This window comes from Triturus cristatus, chromosome 1_1, assembly GCF_964204655.1.
Source record: "Triturus cristatus chromosome 1_1, aTriCri1.1, whole genome shotgun sequence".
Lineage (NCBI taxonomy): Eukaryota > Metazoa > Chordata > Amphibia > Caudata > Salamandridae > Triturus > Triturus cristatus.
In genome coordinates, this window is record NC_140579.1 from 113,585,066 (window position 1) to 113,603,316 (window position 18,251).

The following is an 18,251-nucleotide window of genomic DNA, read 5'->3' on the forward strand; positions in this document are numbered from 1 at the left end:
AATTTAAAGATTAGGGACACTTAGAATCGAGTCAGGACCAAACTCTTTTGGACTTAAGAAGTACTAGGGCTAGCACCCACAGGAGCACCGGAGTACTCGAGTTACCTCACCCAGGGAAGCCGGGGGCATAGGTGTCTTTTGGTGTTGGGTCGCATCATCGATTGCAATGGAAGCTGACAAAGAGCTGCTGCTGCCGTGAAGAGAAGTGTCCGAAGAGATCCAAGCTTGGATCTGGGATGGAAGGAACCTGAAAGCAGAGGGGACAGAGTCTGGGTCACTAGCCAGTGACCAAGGGCAGGATGGACCAATGCCCACAGATGTCAGGTGCTTCAGGTGAGTTGATGGGTGTCTTGACTCTTCAGCCACGAGGTCCAGAAGGCGCTGATGATGACCAGGAGCTGGATTCGAGCTGTCCCACGAAGTCTGTCGAGTGCTGCGGTGTCAGCGCCCAGATTGGACCCAACTAGCCGTATCAACGGCAAGTCACTGGAATTCAGAGAAAGGACTGCGGTGCAGATCAGCAAGGTCTGAGGGACTCACCCAGCGAGGGTAAGTCAGGGCATGTCTGGAGCAACCAGCGAAGTCCAATTAGAAGAGGAGTTGCCTTCATGGAGACCTACTAGCCAACGGGCTAGCAATCGCAAAGGAGCCTCGAGCGGTCGCACTTGAAACTGGCCCACGGGTCACTCTTGGAGTGGAGGCCAGCAATCTTCGCTGCAGGAGGTGCTCAAGGCTGGGGCTACTCGGAGCCCAAAGCCCAACTTCGAGGAAGTCCCAGAAGATAGTGTTGCTGCAAAAGTTCACGGTGTCCAGGGGTCTCGGTTCCACGTCACCCACGATAGCCACAGGTCTCAGCTTTGCTGTGGACTCAGGGTAGCCTTGGGGAAGTCAGGAAATCTACCTCTGGTGATGCAAAGACTTCGGCGTCCGGCGGGAGCTTCAGCGATACAGACCGGTCAGTTGCTTCTTTGGTGCCTGCCAAGCAGGGGAGTCACTCCTTGACCCCAAGGGAGATTTCTTCAGTTTTCTAGTCAGGATACAATGTCGAAGGTCCAGGATATATGTTGCAGAGTTTCGTCCAGGGTAATCTAAAGTCACTAGGACTGGCTTCCCATACTTATACTAAGTTTGGGGATTGGACATACTCTAGGGACCCACCTATGGGAGGGTTTGGAAAGGGGTGGTTACACCCATTTCCTTTGTCCAGTTTCGCGCCAGAGCAGGGGCAGGTAGCCCCTGCAACCGGTTTGAACTGGACTATGCACAGGGACACCAAGTGTGCCCCCAGTGCAGGACTTCAAAGCACCAGAGAGTGCTCCCGCCCAGCCCCAATACACATCTGCCTGTCTGGGGAGGTGGTTACACCTCCCTTCGACAGGAAACCTATTGTCCAGGCCTCCCATGCTGGAGTTTCAGTCAGCAGCAGGAGGCCAGACCCGTGTCTGTGGCAGAGGCATCCATTTTGTGATGCCAGGGCTCAGGAAAGTCCTACCGGGTTAGACCAGTGTGAACATGTCTCTTCCTCTAGAAGGGTGTTATGCTACTCCCACCACCAGAACTGGCGGGGGGGGGAGGGGGGGGGTAGTATTCCAAAACGTTTGACACCAAACACGACATGTTTCTATGCAGCCATTCCAAAGTTAGCATTTACCGCTAAGTTATAATGTACCTAAGAGTATATGGTATGGCTGTATCACAGAACAGCCATAAGGAAGTATTTCCGAAAGCTGCAGAGGGGCTCAGCTCATGCTTGGGCACCCTCTCAAACAAAACCAAGCACTCTGCATTCAGGATTGTCAAGGCCTGCCATAGGAGTGACTTATAGGTTTATATGTGTCTGTATATATATGTGGATATAGGTAGCCTATAACACTGTAAGGGGTGCAAGCACACCCTTACCCAGGCTGCAGTAGCAGACCCGCGGTGCCATTTTGGAGCGCTTCCCAGGGGTGGCACAATACATGCTTCAGCCCCTGGTAGGCCTCTGAGGTACCTATGCCCTAGGTACATAGTATACCATATACTAGGGGCTCTCCAGATTCCAATTAGATATGTACCTAATGTACATGCAAACCATTTTAGAGAGGAAGGAGCTAGGCTGTGGTCCTGATTAGCAGGGCCACGGCCAGACTAAGGTCGAAAAACAGTGAAACACCAGCAATGAAGGGCCCAGGGGGGCCTGTGCTTTCCCCTCATGTGGCCATTGGTCTACAGCTGCCCCATTTTGCTAGAGGGCAGCTGCAACGTCTGTAGGGCATGGTGGTCCCCAGATCGGAGCACATTGTCAGCGCTCGTGTTCCTGCCAGTTTGGGCACATTTTTGTTTTTGCAGGGCACTGTCGGTGCCAGTGCCCCTAATTTTAATATTCCCAACTGCCCAGCAAGTAGTGGGCAGCTGCACCGTTTAGGTTATTCTTTATTTGGGGACATGTCTTTTGAAGTTAGGAGTGAGATGAACTCCTTGGCTCCATCTCTCCACAGCTGCGCAGCACTTAGTGCCAGCTGCAACGTTTAGGTTTGCGCCCCATTACGCATCCTTGACTTCCGCTGCATTGGCAGCGCGCCCTGACATTTTGGACACAGGGCATTTGAGCCCCCTTTTGAGATGGCCAGTTGGCCAGGGGGACTGAGAGGAGTTGGCCTAATGGCTAGGGCGCTCGACCTCGGACCTGGGGAACTGTGTTCGAGTCTCAGTAATGACGCTGAACATCCTGTGATTCTGGGCAAATCACTTAATCTCCCCGTGCCTAACAAAGAATGAATGTGTGTCCTAACGTAACTAGTGCTATGTAAAGCGCTCTGATACCTGATTGGATTCGGGTCAAGTTCGCGCTATATAAAACTCTGCAAAAAAAATTCAAAAATAGGGCGCCAGGCCCTAATGTGAGTAATGCCTCTACTATGGTCTTTTTTGTTAGGAGACTATGTGCTAATGTGATTTTGTGGTGCTAGGAAATGTAATGTATGCGTTTAGACTGATGAGAAGATTGCATAATGTGTTTATGCTGGTGAGGTTGTTGTATTCGCGCCTAATGTGATACTGTGCATAATGTGGTTTATGTTACAGGCTGATGCTTAGTACAGTGGTTACCAGTAGTTACTGGCTGTGTTCTATGTTTATGATAAGTTCTACATTTACTAAGTTCACTTTGTGATGGTTCTGACAGCGGTCCAGTTGGCCCTGTCAGGTGTAAATAATCCCTTGTAGATATGACCTAGTGCCAGGTGGCACCATGTATAATATGTGTTTACTATTCTAATGTGTTATGATAATACAAAGGCGATTTTTGATATATCCTTGTGTAGAGTTCGTTTAGTAGTGTGCCTGGGATGTTGTTGCTGTGTGCGTGCGCACACGCTTTACACATTGCCACCGGGATAAGCCTGACTGCTCGTGCCAAGCTACCAAGGGGGTGAGCAGGGGTTATCTTTGGCGTGTAACTCCCTTGCTCTGACTAGAGTGGTGGTCTCTGCCTGGCTTTGGTGCAAGCCTTAGCCAACCAGAGATCCCATTTCTAACAGGGGGCCACACAGCCCCCTTCTTGAAAAAAAAAATTAAAAATGGCATGGCGCCGGAGGCCCCGCCCCCTCCCTACAACACTCTGCAAACACGCCCCCTGGCGCGTTGTACGTTGGGGAATTAATTTGCCTTGAATACTGAGGGTCCCTGGGGGCCAACTAGCCCACCAGGTACCTCCAGTTTGCGCCAAGGAGTTGCGTTGCAGAGAATTGGTCCAAGGCCACGCCCCCTTTTTACACCACTCTGCAATGCAGCTTTGTGGGGCTTACTGGAGGTGGCTGGTGGGCTAGTTGGCCCCCAGAGACCCTCAGGACTCAAGGGGACTTAATCCCCCTAATTTACAATGCACCAGGGGGCTCGTTTGCACAGTGGTGCAGGGAGGGGGGCGGAGCCTGATGTGACAAGTGTGCAAACGCGCCCTGTGGTGCATTTTAAATTGGGGGATTAAGTCCCCTTGAATCCTCAGGGTCCTTGGGGGCCAACTACCCCTCTTGTTACCTCCAGTAGGTCCTGCACAGTGGGATTGCTAAAACGTCTTCGGAGGCCATGCCCCCCTTTCTCTACCATTCTGCAAACGCGCCTCCTGGCAGACTGCGGGATGAAGTCCAATTTACTCCTGAGGGACTTTGGGGGCCAAGAAGCCCTACTGGTACCTCCTGAAAGCCCTACGCACTGGAATTCCTGAGCGCTGGTCAGAGGCCAAGCACCCTTTCTCCACCACTCTGCAAAACAGTCTACTAGTTGAAGAAGTGTTTGCAATGTAATAGGTTTCGCATTTGTGAGAATTAGAGCTATTGGCATTGCAAATGCAAAAGTTTTTTACTAATGTTTTTTGGAGTGGAGTGGATGTACGTTGTGTGTAGTGGAATTATGTGGTATGTTGTGCAGTGAAATTATGTGGATAGAAAGTATGTGGTATTTAGTGTATTGGAATTACGTAGAGTGGGATTCTGTGTTATGGAGAGTGATTATGTGGTATGGTAGTCTGTGTTGTGGAGTGGTAACCACAGGTTTAGTCTTCCTCGTATCCATAGAAGCTCAACTATGAACTCAGTGAGACAAAAAAAGATGGAATCACTGAGGAGCACTTGTGGACCTAGTCAGAGGTATGAGCAGGGCCACTGGAATTATGTGACTGTTTGGCTGCACCGACTTTCGCACAATTATACATTTACTGCATTGGCCACATAATTCATCATCTGCACCCTAATCTGCAGATTTGAACAAAAAAAGCCTTGTTTCTAGCTGAAACCGGTCAAACGTTACCAAAAAGGTAGCAACAAGTGTTACAGCATGGTGGAAGGCCCTTTGCAAACCTAGAAGTCACATGTTACTTATTGCTAAATGTGGGTGTTAAATTGGTACTAATGGTGTGCCAGCCACTCTTGCTTCCCTCTGCGCCTCTCTTGCCTCTTTCTGCACTTCTGTTGTTTCTTTCTGCACGTTTCTTTCTTTTTCTGCCCTTCTCTAGACCTCATTCTGAAAATCTCATGTACTTTCTGCACCTCTCTTCCCTCTTTCTGCAGGTCTGTTACCTCTTTCTGCACCTCATTTGCTTCTTTCTGCACCCCTGTTGTCTCTTTCTGCACTCGTCTTCCCTCTTTCTGTACCTTTCCTGCCTGTTTTTGCATCTCACTTGCTTCTTTCTGCACTTTTATTGATACTTTCCACATCTCTGTTGCTTCTTTCAGCAACTCTCTTGCCTCTTTGTGCTCTTCTCTTGCCTGTTTCTGTACTTCTCTTGCCTCTTTCTGCACCCTGTTGCTTCATTCTGCACTTTCCATGCTTCTTTCTGCACCTGGCATGTTTCTTACTGCACCCCTGTTGTGTATTTATGTACCTCTTTTGCCTCTTTCTGCATTTTTCTTGCCTTTTTCTGCACCTCGCTTCCCTCTTTCTGCACGTCTGTTGCCTCTTTCTGCACCAAATTAGCTTCTTTCTGCACCCTTGTTGTCTATTTATGTACCTCTTTTGCCTCTTTCTGCACTTTTCTTGCCTTTTTCTGCACCTCTCTTCCCTCTTTCTACACGTCTGTTGCCTCTTTCTGCACCAAATTTGCTTCTTTCTGCACCCTTGTTTTCTCTTTCTGCACTCGTCTTCCCTCTTTCTGTACCTTTCCTGTCTGTTTTGCATCTCATTTGCCTCTTTCTGCAATGTTCTTGCTTCTTTCTACACCTCTGTTGCTTCTTTCAACAATTCTCATGCTTCTCTCTGCACTTCTCTTGCCTGTTTCTGCACCTCTCTTGCCTCTTTTTGCACCTCTGTTGACTCTTTGTGCACCTCAATTGCTCCTTTCTGCACCTGTCTTGCTTCTTTCTGCACACCTGATGTCTGTTTATGTACCTCTTTTGCCTCCTTCTGCACTTTTCTTGGCTTTTTCTGCACATCCCTTCCTTCTTTCTGAACCCCTCCTGCCCTTTTCTGTACCTCCCTTGCCTCTTCGTACACCCATCCTACCTTTTTCTGTACCCCTCTTGACTCTCTCTTTATCCCTATTCTCTCTTTCTGCACCTCTGTTGGTTCTTTCTGGACTGCTCTTGTTTCTTTCTGCAATTCTCTTGCCTCTTTCTGCGCTTCTCCTCCTTCTTTCTGCACCCCTTCTGCCTCTTTCTGTACTTCTCTTGCCTCTTTTTGTACCTCTCCTACCCCTTTCTGCACCCCTTTTGCCTCTTTTTACACCTCTGTCGGTTCTTTTTGCAGTGCTCTTGCTTCTTTCTGCACCTCACTTGCCTCTTTCTGCACGTCTGTTGCCTCTTTCTGCACATCATTTGGTTATTTCTGCACCCCTGTTGTCTCTTTCTGCACTCCTCTTCCCTCTTTCTGTACCTTTCCTGCCTGTTTTTGCATCTCACTTGCCTCTTTCTGCACTTCTGCTGCTTCTTTCTACACCTCTGTTGCTTCTTTCTGCAATTCTCTTGCCTATTTCTGCACTTATCTTCCTTCTTTCGGCACCCCTCCTGCCTCTTTCTGTACTTCTCTTGCCTCTTTTTGCACCTCACCTATCCCTTTCTGCACCCCTTTTGCCTCTTTTTACACCTCTGTTGGTTCTTTTTGCACTGCTCTTGCTTCTTTCTGCACCTCACTTACCTTTTTCTGCACGTCTGTTGCATCTTTCTGCACCTCATTTGCTTCTTTCTGTACCCCTGTTGTCTCTTTCTGCACTCGTCTTCCCTCTTTCTGTACCTTGCCTGACTGTTTTTGCATATCACTTGCCTCTTTCTGCACTTTTCTTGGCTTTTTCTGTACTTCTCTTCCTTCTTTCTTCACCCCTCCTGCCCTTTTCTGTACCTCTCTTGCCTCTTTGTGCACCTATCCTACCTTTTTCTGGACCCCTCTTGCCTCTCTCTCTACCCCTCTTCCCTCTTTCTGCACCTCTGTTGGTTCTTTCTGCACTGCTCTTGCTTCTATCTACACCGTACTGGCCTCTTTCTGCACTTCTCTTGCTTCTTTCTACACCTCTGTTGCTTCTTTCAGCAATTCTCTTGCCTCTTTCTGCACTTCTCTTCTTTCTTTCTGCACCTCTCCTACCCCTTTCTGCACTCCTTTTGCCTCTTTTTACACCTCTGTTGGTTCTTTTTGCCTGCTCTTGCTTTTTTCTGCACCTCACTTGCCTCTTTCTGCATGTCTGTTGCCTCTTTCTGCACCTCATATGGTTCTTTCTGCACCCCTGTTGTCTCTTTCTGCACTCGTCTTCCCTCTTTCTGTACCTTTCCTGCCTGTTTTTGCATCTCACTTGCCTCTTTCTGCACTTTTAGTGCTTCTTTCTACACTCTTCTTGCTTATTTCAGCAATTCTCTTGCCTCTTTATGCACTTCTCTTGCCGGTTTCTGCACCTCTCTGGTCTCTTTCTGCACCCCTGTTGCTTCATTCTGCATTTTCCATGCTTCTTTCTGCACCTGTCGTGCCTCTTTTGGCACCCGTGTTGTCTCTTTATATACTTCTTTTGCCTCTTTCTGCACTTTTCTTGCCTTTTCCAGCACCTCTCTTCCATCTTACTGCACATCTGTTGTCTCTATCTGCACCTCATTTGCTTCTTTCTGCACCCGTGTTGTCTCTTTCTGAAGTCGTCTTCCCTCTTTCTGTACCTCTCCTGCCTGTTTTTGAAACTCACTTGCCTCTTTCTGCACTTTTCTTGCTTCCTTCTACACCTCTGTTGCTTCTTTCAGCAATTTCTTGCGTCTTTGTACACTTCTCTTGCCTGTTTCTGGACTTTTCTTGTCTCTTTCTGCACCCCTGTTGCTTCATTCTGCACTTTCCATGCTTCTTTCTGCACATGGTTTGCTTCTTTCTGTACCCCTTTTGTCTCTTTATGTACCTCTTTTGCCTCTTTATGCACTTTTCTTGCCTTTTTCTGCACTTTTCTTCCCTCTTTCTGCACGTCTATTGCCTCTTTCTGCACTCGTCTTCCCTCTTTCTGTACCGTTCCTGCCTGTGTTTGCATTTTTGAAACTCACTTGCCTCTTTCTGCACTTTTCTTGCTTCTTTCTACACCTCTGTTACTTCTTTCAGCAATTCTCTTGCCTCTTTCTGTACTTTTCATATCTATTTGTGCACCTCTCTTGCCTCATTTTGCATATCTGTTGGCTCTTTCTGCACCTGACTTGCTCCTTTCTGCACCTGTATTGCTTCTTTCTGCACCGCTGTTGTCTCTTTATGTACCTCTTTTGCCTCTTTCTGTACTTTTCTTGGCTTTTTCTGTACTTCTCTTCCTTCTTTCTGCACCCCTCCTGCCCTTTTCTGTACCTCTCTTGCCTCTACGTGCCCCCATCTTACCTTTTTCTGCACCCCTCTTGCCTCTCTCTCTACCCCTTGTCCCTCTTTCTGCACCTCTGTTGGTTCTTTCTGCACTGCTCTTGCTTCTATCTGCACCTTACTTGCCTCTTTCTGCATTTCTCTTGCTTCTTTCTACACATCTGTTGCTTCTTTCAGCAATTCTCTTGCCTCTTTCTGCACTTCTCTTCCTACTTTCTGCATCCCTCCTGACTCTTTATGTACTTCTCTTGCCTGTTTTTACACCTCTCCTACCCCTTTCTGCACCCCTTTTGCCTCTTTGTACACCTCTGTTGGTTCTTTCTTTCTGCACTGCTCTTGCTTCTTTCTGCACCTCACTTGCCTCTTTCTGCACTTCACTTGCTTTTTTCTGCACCTCTCTTGCCTCTTTTGGCACCTGTGTTGCTTCTTTCTGTACTTCTCTTGCTTTCTTCTGCACCTCTTAGTTAGAGGTAGTTTTAATCCCCCTGCCCTATTATGTACTAGGGCCAATCAGGGAAGGTCATGCCAATTACAGGGGTACCCCAACCCATAGTGTACCCTAGTATATGTAGGTGTTTTCACTGTATTCTAAGGTTCTTTCAGCATAGCACTGGCTCCGGGCCTGGTTAGTTAGAGTTAGTTACCACCAGTACCAGTCAGCAAAAAGTTGGGGGCACAGGATGACTTTGCAACAAGGCGTCTTTCTGCTCCTCTGTTGGTTCTTTGTGCACATCTCTTGCTTCTTTCTGCTCCTTTCTTCGACTTTCTGGATTTCTGTTGCCTCTTTCTGTATTTCTCTTGCTTCTTTCTGTGCCTTTCTTCCTCTTTGTGCACATGTCCTACCTTTGTAGGCATTGTTAGAAATTAGCATTTAAAAAACCTTTGAAATTCACTGAAAAAAACACAGATTTCAGGGACGTTATAGTTAGTTGGACATTTCACTCGTACAAAACCAGAGAAATACGGCTGTTATAGTTAGTTTAGCTAACTATAAGTCACGCCCCCACAATGTGCTGCTGATGACATCACATATTACATCATTCATGAAATGGTCAGTGACATCACTGATGACATCTCAAATGACATCACTGATTACATCACTGATGACATCATCCACGTGATAATCTGATGCACCTCCTCATACCCTAATATAACCTTTGAAACACCCACTCTAAAATACAGACTACCATTTTCGAAACCATGGACACACCAATATCAGTTAGTACAAACCCACTCACTAATTCCCAGGTCTACGCATACATCCACTCATTAATCCATAAAGTCACTCATACATGTAGTCAATCATCAATACGGCACTATCATATGCACTCACATATCTATACAGACACTCACACACCGCCACTCATCCTTAGAGTTACTCACACACCTAGTCAGTCATGCAAAGAATCAATCACATTCCCATTTACTCAGCTATACAGGTATAAACACACCACCTCACTTATTCAAACATATACTAACACATACTTACACTCTAATACAATAACTAATACAAGCACACACTCATCCATACAGCCACTCTCACAATCACTCACTCTCACATATAGTCATTTATATGCTCCAACACTCACATATACTGCCTTTCACATATGTAGTTACTCACACATGTACCACTGAGGCATCCATTCACTCACCAACACACCTATACACACACTTACCTACCCATACAGCCCTTCACAGATGCTCTCTTGAACCCATACACCCAGTGAATCACACACTCACACATCTATGCACAGAGTCACACCCCTCCACCCACACAGACACTCAGGCACCCATACAGATACTCAGATAACCAATCAATAACCCATATAGACCCTCATTTAGCTACTCACCAACCCATGCAACCGCTTACACACCAACTGACAAACTAAACTGTGTGAATGTCTGGATCAGTCACTAACCCATGCATTCAGTAAGCCACATTTAATCACTCACTTATACTGTCAGTCACGCACCTAGTAAATCATCCATTCAGACACTTATACACCCACTCATTCTTCAATACACCTTGGCATATATATATATATATATATATATAACATATTTAAACTTTACAGAAACACTCAGTCACTGGATGATGTCATTTGAGACGTCATCAGTGATGTCACTGACCATGTCACGAATGATGTAATATGTGACGTCATCAGCAATGCATTGCGGGGGCTCGAGTTATAGTTAGCTGAACTAACTATAACGGCCGAATTTCTCTTGTTTTGTACGAGTGAAATGTCCAACTAACTATAACGTCCCTGAAACCTGTGTTTTTTCAGTGAATTTCTAAGGTTTTTGAAATGCTAATTTCTAACTATAACGTCCCTGAAACCTATGGTTTTTTCAGTGAATATATATATATATATATACATACACAGGTTTACAGGTCAGACACTTTCCACTTTGTACACTTAGCAACGATTCAGATACCACTTACTCCACACGTAGCTGTACAATGCTGCAACTATCCATTGTACACAAATGTACAGCTATAACACTGTCCATTCTGTACACAGAGGTATGACTGGGGCACGATACACTCTGCATGTAGGTGTACAATACTGCATCTTTCCACTGCACACAAAGGTACACATCTGACACAATCCGCTCTGTACACAGAGATATGATCTGGACACTGTGCACTCTGCACATAGCTGTATAATCCAGAGTCTTTCCACTGCACACTGCACACGGATGTACAGGACTGACATTATCCACCCTCCAGACATCATAACACTAATAACGTCTTTATCAGTCTCCTCTGCTCAGTGCCCAGCTTCAGTTTCTAAGTTGTTACTGTGGATAATCAATGATGTTCCTCCTTTTTAGAACCGATCTTTAAATTCAGGGCAGAAACACTGGAATCCCATGGCACAAATGCCATCAGCGTCGATTTGGTCCAGGTCAGCTAAAGAACCTTATAAGCACTAGCATTCACAATAAATAAAAATAGAATACACTTCCAAGTTTAGTTTATATGAGAATAAAAATATATGATAAATACAATGTCCTCTGTTCAAAGGATCTCAGAACTTTTAGTTATAATTATTCTCCACTTCCACCATTTTATAACCAAGGACGTAATTAGTAACAAGTAAACTGAAGCTGGAAGGGAGCTACAAAGCACCAACAAACAGGCTGCTATTTCCTCCATCTGCCAGGGCCTGAGGCTGCTGGAGCCCAGAGACGGATTCCTCTTCTTTTCAGATGTTCTCTCCTTGTTGAAGGGGCTGATTGACGTCTCCCGCCTCAGATGTTGGACCTGTAAACAAATAAGAATGAGGATCAAACATTCCTGTAGAAAGAGCCCCATTCTCAGCCTGGCACAGATTATAATGAAATTAGGTATTTATAAAGTGCAACATGACCCGGCGGTATCTAGGCGCTGGACACACCAGAAGACAGTTGTTACTAGAATAGTACTGCTAGTACAGCCAGGTCTTTAAGCGCTTCCTGAATTGAAGGAGATTGTGTTTGTTTTTCAGGGAGGAGGGCAGGGAGTTCTAAAGCTTAGCGGTGGTATAGGAGAAACTTTTGCCTCCCCACTTTACTTTTGAGATCTTGGGGATAGAGAGGTTGCCACTGTTGGAAGATCTCAGCGATCTGCCCGGGATGTAAGGCCTAAAGAGTTGCAACAATTGTCATGGGCTTTTGCCATGTGTGGCCTTAAATGCAATGCACAAGGCCTTAAACTGGATGCGCTTGCCAATGGGCAGCCAGTATAGCTCTTCGAGAGCCTTGGAGGCTGAGTCGAAGCGAGTAAGCCCGAGCAGAACTCTGGCGACGGCATGTTGCGTAGTCTGCAATTTTTGGAGACTACATTTGCTTGCACTGGTAAGTAAGCATTGCAGTACTCCAGTCTTGAACCTATCAAGGCTGTGACCACTGTTTTCCTGAGCTCTAGTGGAATAAACTGCAGTATCTTTTTCAGAGTTTTAAGTATGAAAAAGCAGGTTGATGTGGTATGATTAATCTGGGGTTCGAAGGAGAGTTTGGAGTCGAACAAAACTCCAAGGTTCTTAACTTTGTCAGCTGGTGTTGGAGGAAGGCCCATATGACTGGGCCACCAGCTGTCTGACCAGACAATAGTAGTGTTGCCAAATAGCTTAACTATTGTTTTTGAGGTGTTCAGTTTAAGACAGTTTGTCTGCATCCACTTGCCCATATGACAGTTTTTAAACCGGGACGCAGTATCTGTGGACGAACTGTTGATAGACACTGTGATTTGTGTGTCGTCCGTATAAGACACCAGCATGAATCCAAATGTTTTTATCAGTTTGGCCAGCGAGTAACGTAGAGATTAAAAAGAGTGGGGCTCAATGATGAGCCCTGAGGTACTCCACAAGGTAGTGTAAAGTCTGGGGAAACAAATGGGTCAAGTGCCACGGATTGTGTCCTGTTTGACAGGAAAGATCTGAGTAGAAGGAGTGCTTTGTCCCTAATTCCCAGTGAAGCAAGACGTTCAACCAACACGTCGTGGTTGACATTGTCGAACGTCGCCGAGAGATCCAAGAGGATAAGGGCGGGGCTCCCGCCTTTGTCAAGGGTTAGCCTGAGTTCCTCCTTGGCTGTAATTAGGGCCAGTTCTGTGCTATGATGGGCCCAGAAGCCAAATTGCAAATGATCTAGAATATCCCCATCAACGAGGAAGGCGGACAGTTCCTCGTTTAGATATTTTTCTATACTTTTTGCCGGAAATGGTATCCTAGAGCTAGGAGGGGTCACCTGGATCCAAATTTGGCTTTTTCAGGAGAGGCAGTATAGAAGCTCTCTTCCAGTCAGTGGGATAGACCCTCGAGGTGATCATGATATTGAAGATAGGCCGAAGGACAGGTGTTACAGCTTCTGGGACCAGGTGCAGGACTTTAGGGGGGCAGGGATCAGAAAAGGGTTCCCGACTTAACTGAAGAAATTAGTTCAATGGTACGGTCAAGTGAGATAGGCGAAAACATAGATAAAATGGTGGTGGAAGGGCTGGGTGTGTTAGCTTGATGGAATAGGTTTGGTACTGATGCTTTTGTCTGCGTGTGCTGATGAATTGCCCTGCGGAATGAAAGTATCGAAAACTTTGAAGTTGAAAGGCAATTGCCAGTTTATTGCAAAATTCCTTGCTATTCCCCTGACTTTGGATTTCAGGAAGCTTGGAGAGTTTTTTTACTGTGGCAAAGAGTTGTTTTGCACACCAATTAGAGGCTTCAATTTTTTCTTTGATAAAGTCAGATTTGGCTTTCACGATGAGCTGCTTATGACTTTGCATGGCCAATCTATATTCTGATTTGGTTTGAGCGTCGTTGGCTAGCCTCCATTTCCTTTCCAATTTCCTACAGGTCTGTTTTTCCACTTTCAGGGATTCATTGAACCAAGGTTCAGAGCGTCTGGTGTGGCGTCGGGTAATTGGAGGGGCTAGTTGTTGCCCTGAACTGTGGATCCAGGAGTGATAGCTTGTCACTGCCTCATCCAGGTTTACAGGATTACCTTTGCGTGAGGATAGTAATGTCTCGCTTAATTTATCCCCCTTAATCTTATGCCAAGGCCGGTAGGTGAGTGCTTTTTTAGGAACCAATGATAGTTTTTTAGGTGGTAAGCAGATTATAAACAGTACTGCTCTATGGTCTGACCAGATGAGTGGTAGTGCTTTCTGCCATAGCAGGTAGGGGTGGTCTGAGAAGACTCCATCAGGCAGTGCCCTGCAGAATGAGTTGTTTCCTTGACCAGTTGATTGAGTCCTACACTGGCCATATGATCTAAGAGGGCCTCAGTATCTGTGTCTGTAAGGTTTTCGAGATGAAAATTGAAATCGCCAAGGATAGTAAAGTTAGGTGATTTTGCTTTTGGCTCAAGGAGCTGGCCTATGGAGTTTTAAAAATTAGATTTAGCTAAGTAACAGTGCAGGACAAAGCTGAATATATTGAAAATCACAGAACAACACTGTCTTTGAGTTCTACTCGTTGTTGAGCCCATCGTGGATGCATCTTTTCACAAATGCAGTATCTGAGCAAAAAAAAAGAGATCCTTTCTTTCTTGCACAGTACAACATTCTGGTGGGATTATTTAGTTTTTATTAAAGATATTTCAGCATATGATCTTCAAGTTGTAGGAACGTAGGATTTGCTTTCATGGTTACCCCCACTTTTTGCCTGGTGCTATGCAGACTAGTCTGACTAGGTTCCTGCTAACCAGGACCCCAGTCTCTGTGCTTTCTCCCTTAAATTGACTATGGTGAGAACTTAGGTACACCCCAGATTGGCTACTGGTGTACCATTATAAGTCCCTAATATATGGTACCCATGTACCCAGGGCATAGGTACGCCAGGGGTGCAGCATGTATTATGCCACCCATGAGAGACCACTCAAATTGTGACTACGGGCCCGCCATTGCAGCCTGTGTAAGCCGGTTCTAGCACCACTTTTGACAGATATAGGTTTACCTATATCTGAGGTCACTGCACTTAAAACCTATAAGTCACCCCTAAGGCAGGCCTTTCAATACTGAAGGCAGGGTGCTCGGTTCTAAGTGTGAGGGTGTCTCGGCATGAGCAGAACACCCCTAAAGCCTATGGAGTCCATTCTCCCGGGTTGTAAGTGCATCAGCCATTCCGATACATAGAAGGGCCATGCGTCATTACGCAATGATAATCTCTAAACTGGCCGTAACAAACCCTGTCGTGTTTGGTATCAAACATGTTGGAATCATCAGTGTGGGAGGTATGATTGCATGCACTGTAAATCTCCTCCTGGAGGCCCTCAGTGCTCCCGGTACCAGTCTTCCAGAACCGGACTGCAAGCTAGGGCTGCCGCCGACCTGAGACATGTTTCTGCCAGTTCAGGAAAATGCCAACTTTCTGAAAGTGCCATTTTCAAAATTGCTATCTAAAAATCAACTTTAGCATTAAAGGGGACTTTACAATCCATTTGAGTCCAAACTTGACATCCCTATCTTCTCCAAATCAAAAGTTAGCACATGTAATAAGGTAACCCAATGGCAATTTAGGGCCTACCTTCGGGTTGACTTATATGTAGTATTAAGGAAGATTTAGGCCTTGGCAAAAGGTTTATTTTGCCATGCCGAGTTGACAGTTTTAAAACTGCACTACAGGTTACAATAGCAGGCCTTAGATGTATTTTAAAGTACTACTTTAGTGGGTGGCACAATGAGTGCTGCTCGACCACTAATTACATTTCTTTTAAAGGCCCTGGGTACATATTGTACCATATACTAGGGACTTACAAGTAAATTTTCAAATTAGCAAGAAGGTAAAGATAGCTCAATATCTAAATAGATACCTCTCTGACCACTCTCCTCTGCTGATAGAACATGACCCGAGTCAGGCCACACCTCGAGTTACCACATGGAGGCTGAATGTCAATTTCCTAACAGAAACTCACAATAGAATAACTACTTTCATGATAACTGGGGGTCAACAAATGCTAGAGCGATGAAATGGGAGGCCATTAAATGGTGTTATTGGGGACGTGTATGAATAATATATAAGGGAATAGAAGGCGCAGTACAAGAGTAAAGAGTGAGATTGCTGCAGAAGCAAGAGGACACATACCTCCAGAGCAAAGTAATGCTCGTGTAAGGGGAAAAGAGAGACGGGGAAAGACTAGGGATACACTGCACAACCTGACCCTAAAGGAATAGAGACAGAAACTCCATAGAGAGGGAGGCAAGCCAGGAAAACGTCTAAACCAGATGTGTCTCTAATGTTGACGCCGGTATAAATGAGATGCTGCAATCCCATCTGGACAAACTTTGTAAGGAATCAGAAAGGCATTGAAAAATCTACTCCCCCATTTGCTACGGGGAGTCAGAATTTATCAGGTTGAGCTATATTTAGGACCTAGTTGCCTGTTCTGGCGAGCTGACAAAGAACAGGTGTTCTGTTCAGTCAGAAAGTAAAGGCACAATATAGATGCCTTTCAAACTCGTGTTTATCTTGCCAGATTTATTTACTCTGCGTTTAAAGACAGAGGTCAGAAGTCTGTATACAGTTACTTTTCCTTCTCTGACTGCAGAGTTCCAAGATCTTGTAAAGTGAACCGTCTGACCCACTGTACGAAGTGTGAAATGAAAGCCTGCATGGTATCAGGTTTTTTCTATCACACATCTAAATAGATATTATGTAAACTGTACAAACATTTCAAAATATATTTCAGTAGTTGTGAAAGCTATTTTATTGTACTTCTGTGTGAAAAAAATATTTTAATAGGATGAAATAAAAATCAGAACACTTTACTAGGCAATGTGCAAAAGATAAATATGTTTTATGAAACCAAATTGTACCCACCCTATATGTGGGATAGATTGTTATTACACATGGGGAAAATGTTTAGTCTACTTAATCAAACAAAAGAGTTTTGTTTAATAAAGCGGAGATGCTGAACTCACATATTTGAGCCCAGATATATGTACCTTACGCGGTACTGTATGAGCTTGTCCCTTATAGCACAGTTACAGAGTGGGCTAATTTGAGACGTCGCGAGTACAAGTACGGGTTATTATTTATGTTTGCCATCTCTCTTTGTTCTAGGTCATGAACACGTGATCTACCCTACAACCTTAATTACATAATTAATAGACACTATCTAGAACTTTATTTCTATGAGTGTGTCGTGTGCGACTCAATATACAATCAGCCTATGTTCGAAGGTGAGCATGAAGGCCTTGGATAATAGATTTTTTACTGATCTGAATTAAACAAGACGATTATTAGGGCTCCCGTATTAGTATTGAATTCTGATGGTCATACTGAATATTTCTTTTCGTCTTTCAGTAAGTGGAATACTTTTATAAAACTGGGGCATATTATCAAGAAACGGCGTTAAAAGTATCACCACTTTAGCTGCAGAAAACTGCCATTAAAGCGGCGATAATGGGCTTGATAATATGCCCTTGAGAATTCCCATAGAAGCCCATGTTCTGGTGTGAACATGGGTTTCCATTGGAATTCTCTGCGGCATATTATCAAGCCCATTATCGCCGCTTTAGCGGCAGTTTTCTGCCGCTAAAGCGGAGATAATTTTAACGCCGTGCTTGATAATATGCCCCTTTGAAATTAGTCTCACGAATGTCGGTTACTCCCCTCACTTGCAAGGATGACCACAGCAAGTTAGAAGGTGATTTGTCATGTTTGGTATTATTTAAAAATAAAATTAAAAATAACTTTAGGCATAACCCCTCTTGGAAATGAATAATGGGTTATATTAATATTTTCAGGACTCTTAAACATTTTCAAGGCGATCTATCCAGATCTATCAGATGATGTCTCATAGATTGTTAATGGGTTCGGAGAATTGGGTTATTTTATAATTTCTTGACTCCTCCTTCTGAAACTCTTTTTCTTTGGATTCACTATGAATTCGGTGTGGTGATGGTTCTGCTCCTACATATACATTTCTTTGATCATGCTTTTGTCAAAAATCTTGGTGACGGACACTCTTTGAGGTTCACCCACGGGTGTTGGAATTTTCTTCTTTATTATTATAGATTCATTGTGTAATTTTATGTGTTCGCTGCCCTGAAGAAGTCTCTTGTGTTCTACAGCACATGACGAAACATGTGTTGGCTGTTTTCTGTGATCATACCATTGCGTCAAGGTGAGTCTTGGAATAACGATCTTATTGAACTGTGAATACTGGAGACCTGAATAAAGAATCTGAACTTGGAACAACATATAAAGACTGTCTTTAATATTTTGGACAATAAAATAATAATTTTGAGTGTGCTCGGGGTAGACCTTTTAATCTTGTTGTATTCTTTCATTTGAGGGAACTTACGAGGTTGAATTGGTAACCAACCCCACTCCCCCTTAGAGCACTAATTTCTACTTCTTCGAGTATTGTTACTTTGCCCAATACTTTAGTTGAGCGCCCGCCCTTTGGTTTCCTGCCTGGTTACCAAATAGTAGTTTTGATTTTGAGTCAGGCTGTGGGCAGCCACTGGGGCTTGTTAGAATATGAATCGTGAT

The 18,251-nt window shown here is 44.8% G+C and overlaps 1 protein-coding gene across 2 annotated transcripts in view; it reads right to left on the bottom strand.

Annotated features, from left to right (window-relative positions):
• Positions 1–11,235: 11,235 nt before the first annotated feature.
• Positions 11,236–18,251, bottom strand: part of LOC146869698 (saoe class I histocompatibility antigen, A alpha chain-like) — a 274,622-nt gene continuing 267,606 nt past the window's right edge. For both annotated transcript variants that reach the window (XM_085612321.1, XM_085612399.1), the window contains one exon: positions 11,236–11,542. In XM_085612321.1, coding sequence (XP_085468447.1) covers positions 11,530–11,542 — 13 coding nt within the window. In that variant the 3' untranslated portion in view covers positions 11,236–11,529. The remainder of the gene's footprint in view (positions 11,543–18,251) is intronic.